The 6,000-nt window shown below is 33.1% G+C and overlaps 1 protein-coding gene across 3 annotated transcripts in view; it reads left to right on the forward strand.

Annotated features, from left to right (window-relative positions):
- LOC143254399 (cadherin-86C-like) overlaps nt 1–5,784 on the forward strand; it is a 60,067-nt gene extending 54,283 nt beyond the window's left edge. For 2 of the 3 annotated variants that reach the window (XM_076509502.1, XM_076509504.1), the window contains 3 exons: nt 1,931–1,973; nt 3,195–3,328; nt 5,656–5,784. In XM_076509502.1, the coding sequence (XP_076365617.1) occupies nt 1,931–1,973; nt 3,195–3,328; nt 5,656–5,776 (298 nt within the window). In that variant the 3' untranslated portion in view covers nt 5,777–5,784. Of the gene's footprint in view, nt 1–1,930; nt 1,974–3,194; nt 3,329–5,626 lie in introns of all 3 variants that reach the window. The other variant, XM_076509503.1, reaches the window with a different exon arrangement.
- The last annotated feature ends 216 nt before the right edge of the window (nt 5,785–6,000 follow it).

Genomic DNA, 6,000 nt, shown 5'->3' on the forward strand with positions numbered 1-6,000 from the left:
TTTGCAAGTTTTTTGTGGGATGGAGACGGCTGTATTTGTGAATCTTAAGCAGGTTGGTTTGGCTTAAGTTTCATGCAAAGATACAAAAGGGTTTTTTGCGCTAGTCGTCCCTAAAGTTTATAAGTGAAAGATTATATGAAAGGCAGATAGTTGTTACCACCCACTGCCATCTCTTGAGATACTCTTTGACAAAGAAATAGTAGAATTGACCCTAACTTATGACGCCCTTAACTGTTGTTGAGATGAGAATTCGAATCCGGGAACCATAGATTACAAGTCCAGTGCCCTAACCACCCGGCCATACCAAGCCCTCTTAGATAGATCATAACTGTGTGGGGTGATACAGTATCAATGTGTTTATTGTTGGTTTCCATTCGAAATTCCTTCAGCTGTTTCTTCAGAAGTTGGTTTATATTTTTCTCTGTGTTGTTGAGACATGATAGTGTATTTATTTTTGTCTGCTAGTATAATTGTTATAACAGTGTCCTTCTTTAAATGCCTGATGTTTTTCGTGTTGTATTCACGAGTTTACGTTTCAGAACTTTCTCTCTTACTAACTTCGATTCTGGATTTTTCTTCTAATACGCTGTGAACAGTCTTGTTCGGTTGTAGCTTTATCGAGCTGGGTTTTGTTATTTTTAAGAGTGAAATTTAGTTGGTTTCTTTATGTTTATTTTCGCTAAAAGTTACACGAGAGCTATCTGCCGTCCCTAATTTAACAGTGTAAGAATATAGAGAAAGCAGCTGATCATCACGATCAACCTCCAACTCTTGGGATGCTCTTCTACCAACAAACAGTGGAGTGATCATCAATTATAATTCCTCCACGGCTGAAAGGACAAGCATGTTTGGTGTGACGGGGATTCGAACCTGCGACCCTCACTTTAAAAGTGGAGTGCCTTAACTACCTGGCCATGCTGAGCCGTTTCGTCATACCGAGTTACTTAATACATAAGTCTCTTTGTTGATATTAAGTTTGAATGGCTATTTTATATCTTGTGTAAATCTGTGTCTACAATGGCATTTAATCCTGTTTTAGAATTTGGTTTTAGTAAAGTCTGTTTGCCTTTCATGTGCAATTTGACCTGTGCTGCCTATATTTGCAAAATTAACAGTTAAGTCGTTCTTTATCACTAACTTCTCTATAGTTTCTGGGACCATATCGGCTTATTAAATACACATGTTACAGTTACGGCGATTGGATATCAACTATTCCGATTATTAGTAGACTATTATCATCTTATTTTTACGTTTCGGCTGTTAGTTAATCTACTGCCATCTTGTGGAGGAAATGAAAGGACTATATTTAAATTGTAATTGTATTAATGCTGTCTAATACTTATAACAGGGAGAAAAGTTAATAGATGTATTTAATTATAGTGAATCGTGTTTTCATTCATCTATATTGCAAAGTGTTACAGTTCTATTAGACTATAATTATGCTTCGATTCCATGTTTTAAACAATTGAACCATACCGAAAGGTGTTGTAGTTCTTTAATATTTTAAGTAATATTTGAGAAAAAAAATAGTACCCACAACTGGCTGCAGATGGTGTATGTGTGGTTAAATTCAAGACGTTGTTAATTAAGTGCATGAAGTTAAGACTTTATTTATTTACGAAGTGCTCTTAGCTGATCATTATATGTGTGTTTCGCTTGTGTTTTGTTAAATAACTGGTGAAACGCTTACCCTAACCAAGTTAATGGTGCTAATACATCAATTATTTCTAGTTTTCTTTCATAAATACATATTAACCTTTGTAACTTCAACATTTGATTCAGTTATTTACTCTCTTATAATGCGCGAATTTGTTAAAAAAACAAAGAATGTATATATATAAGATAGGTATACTGATGGACAGGTTGATTATTTCTTTACTTTGAGAAACTGTCTTGTAGCTGAAAACTAACATCTCCTTGTACTTGTCAGTAACATATATGGCCGTCAGTATTCACAAGAGGAAGAAATAAGGGTAAGTTTGATGTCGCTTTTATTTCATTTGATTTTTGTAGTGAACTTACATCGACGGCTCATGGATCCACTAACGAAACTCAAGTATTTAATATGTAATACATTTTGTGTGATTAATGTCACAATATTAATTCTGATATCAAAACCGTATCCTACGTCACTGGTAACCCTAAAAACCCACTAACTCTCTGGGATTAAGGTTTAGACTCTTAAAGACTTGTTTTTTTCTTTTGTTAAATTTCGCGCAAAGCTACACAAGGGCTATCTGCGCTAACCGTCCCTAAGTAAGTAATGTCAAATAAGAGGGAAGACACCTAGTCATTACTACCCACGGCCAACATTTGGGATACTCTTTTACCAACGAATAGTGGGGATTTACTGTCACGACTGAAAGAGGGAGGATGTTTGTGCCACGAAGATTCGAACCTGAGATTACGAGTCAAGCGCGCTAACCACCTGGCCACACTGAGCCGATGAATACTTGAAACTTTCATAATGAAAATTCTTTAATTTGAAACCACACACAGTAGTGCAGTTTTAAGCTAAAAATAACATGCATTTTAAACTTAAGTTCGTTGTCTATGTTTCCACACGTACTTTAACATGGCCTACAATAAAACTATATAAGTAGCGTAACTGGGAGAAAATACTTTATGTAAATGGAATTTGTTATTGAGGTAAATTTTAAAAGTATAAAAGAAATTGTTGACAAGTGACTCGTGATTCATGTATGTATGTCGTAGCCCTCACTAGTACAGCGGTAAATCTTTGGATTTAAAATACTAAAATCAGGGATTCGATTCCCCTCGGTGAACTCAGCAGATAACCCTATATGGCTTTGCTATAAAAAACACACACATGTATATTGTATTTCTTGACCATTAATTAGGCGGTAAATCATGGACATTTCAATATTGTATGCGTGATTTTTAATTAAGACGTAAATCATAGCTGTTTTAAAATTGTTTGCTTGGTTTTTAATTGGACACAAATCAAACCTATTTTAATATTGTATGTCTTGTTTTTAATTAGGAAATAAAACATAGCTGTTTTAATATCGTGTGGTCAGTTTTTAATTAGGTCATAAATTATGTATCTTTAAATATCGTATTTCCAGTTTCTATTTAAGACGTAAATCATATTTATTTAAATATTGAGTTTTTGGTTTGTAATTATAACATAAATTGTGGATGTTTTACATTGTGTATCTGATGTTTTTCAGGAGAAGATGGTAAAAAAGAAAGATTACGACATCATCTTCTGGCTCTTCATCGCTTTGGTGATTTTGGTCTTCCTAATCCTGTTAATATGTTGCTGCTGCTGGCGATGGTGTTGTGTTTACAGTAAAGGCACTTGGTGAGTGGTATTGCTAGTAATGTATTTTTTTTCTTCCTTTTAAGAGTTATTGGATCAGATAAATGATTAGGTAAAGTAATTTTGTGTGGAAAACCACAGTGGACTTTCCAAACATCAGATTTTCTCGATTACAGAAAGAAAAATGTCTCATCTAGAATAGTGGGTTTCTTGCATGATGATTGAGACAATGAGCTTTCTACAGACCCACGGAGGGGGGAAGGTACTAAAATTACCCATCGGTAGTTTTTCTTTCTTAGAGCGATAGTATTCAGTTAGCCCCGTGAAACTTGATAGAAACATATTGAATAGCGTCCTGTTTCTACATAACAAATTATCAAAATTTAATTGAGTACTTCTATAGATTTTTTTAATTCTCAAAACATAGAATACGAGTTCTTACTCCCTTCACATTTTTCAAAAATATTCCTTTCAATATTTTCTGTTCCTAAGAGAACTCTCAATTAATATCTATTTTTTGGAATATAAAAATCGACAAAATTATATCACCAACTGTGTTTGAGAATTTTCCTTTGTAATCTGGAAATAAACAAAACCAGGTCATCCATCATGATGGAGATTTCTCTCATTGAATCTAGCAATAAACAAAATCATGTCATCCATCATGATGGAGATTTATCTCATTAAATCTAGCAATAAACAAAATCATGTCATCCATCATGATGGAGAGTTCTCTCATTGAATCTAGCAATAAACAAAATCATGTCATTTATTATGATGAAGAGTTTTCTCATTGAATCTAGCAATAAACAAAATCATGTCATCCATCATGGTGGAGAGTTTTATCATTCAATCTCGAAATAAACAAAACCATGTCATCCATATGATGATGAGTTTTCTCTTTGAACCTATAAATAAACAAAACCCTGTCATCCATTGTGATGGAGAGTTTTCTTATTGAATCAAGAAATAAACAAAACCGCATCATGTATTGTGTTGGAGAGTTCTCTCATTAAATCTGGAAATAAACAAAATCATTTTATCCATTGTGATGAAGAGTTCTCTCATTGAATCTAGAAATAAACGAAACCCTGTCATCCATTTGATAGAAGTTCTCTTTTTCAAATTAGAAATGATCAAAATCATGTCACTCATTGTGATGAAGAGTTTTATAATTGAATCTAGAAATAAACAATACCGTGTCATCCCTTGTGATAGAGAATTTTCTCCTTTAATCTATAAATAAACAAAATCATGTCATCCTTTGTGATGGAAAGTATTCTCATTGAATCTAGAAATGAACAGTACCATGTCATCCATTGTGATGGAGAATTCTGTCTTTTAATCTAGAAATAAACAACATCATGTCTTCCTTTGTAATGGAGAATTCTATCACCAAATCTAGAAATACACAAGACTATGTCATCCATTGTGATGGAGAGTTTTCTCATTGAATCTAGAAATAAACAATACCGTGTCATCCCTTGTGATGAAGTGATCTCTCATTAATTTAGAAATAAACAAAACCATGTCATCCTTTGTGATAAAGGATTCTTTTACCGAATCTAGAAATATAAAAAAATCATGTCATCCTTTGTGATGGAGAGTTTCTCATTGAATCTAGAAATAAAATAGTTATAAGAAAACAAATCAACAACTGTATCAGAGTTTTTAGACCCAGTCTGTATAACGTTTTTCCTTACATTCATGTAATGATATTTTATTATTGTACTATATAATATGGTTCCCCCCTCATATACTTGTACTATGTAACATTGGTCCTGACATGTCCTGCAGACAAGCCTCTGAAGAAAAACATAGGTCAATTTTTTAATTTGTTTGTATTTTCAGAAGCCAAGAACTCTTTAGCGCACATTTTCAAAGTTAATTTTAAAGTTAAAACAAAATATTTTGTAATTATTTTATTGCTTAGGTATGAAGAAATGTTTGAACATCAGTCGGAAATGAATAGACTTTTCATCCAATCGATACAGTAGAGACAGTCTAAAAATGCAAGCATGTTTTGTGCATATTGTTTATAGAGTACTGCACTAGTCACTTTACACTGATTTGATAATTTTTTTTTCAGTTACTTGTTCACATATTTAAGTAATTAGGAGCTTAAGACTAAATGTTTTCCTTAATTGATTTAGACGTGCCTCAATAGGTAGTTGTTATAAGCGTTTGAGATTCTATAAATCAGTGTAATTATCAAATTTCTCAAGTACGTTACTTTAAAGATTGATGAAATATTTTAGACGGGGATTGAAACACTAACTTGTATAACATAGAGCAGAGTTCACTCTGAAGTAGATTCTCTCGTTATCTTTCCTCTTAAAGTTCCAACATTGAACATCTTATTCTCTCAGTTGTTGTACAGAGGACGAAGAAAATAAGCAACGACCGTATTCTTCTGGTAGAATACAACCCGCCCAACGGGGAGTGATAATTACGGAAACCGGTTCAAAGGAGGAAAGTTGGAGACAGTAAGTAACATTTTAAATTATTGCGACGGAAACCTGTGTTGTGTAAGTTAATATTACCTGTTATGTGAATGACAACTAGAGTTATTTTAATAGACTTAAAGAATACTTCAGGTATTTTTAACACAATAGCCCTATGGTTTGACATAGTGGATTACAAACGTTAAATGTGACTATTTGAAATACTTATAATTCCTGTATTGTACCCTTGAAACGTAATGTTTAATTTAA

Source organism: Tachypleus tridentatus, chromosome 6 (genome assembly GCF_004210375.1).
Source record: "Tachypleus tridentatus isolate NWPU-2018 chromosome 6, ASM421037v1, whole genome shotgun sequence".
Taxonomy (NCBI): Eukaryota; Metazoa; Arthropoda; class Merostomata; order Xiphosura; family Limulidae; genus Tachypleus; species Tachypleus tridentatus.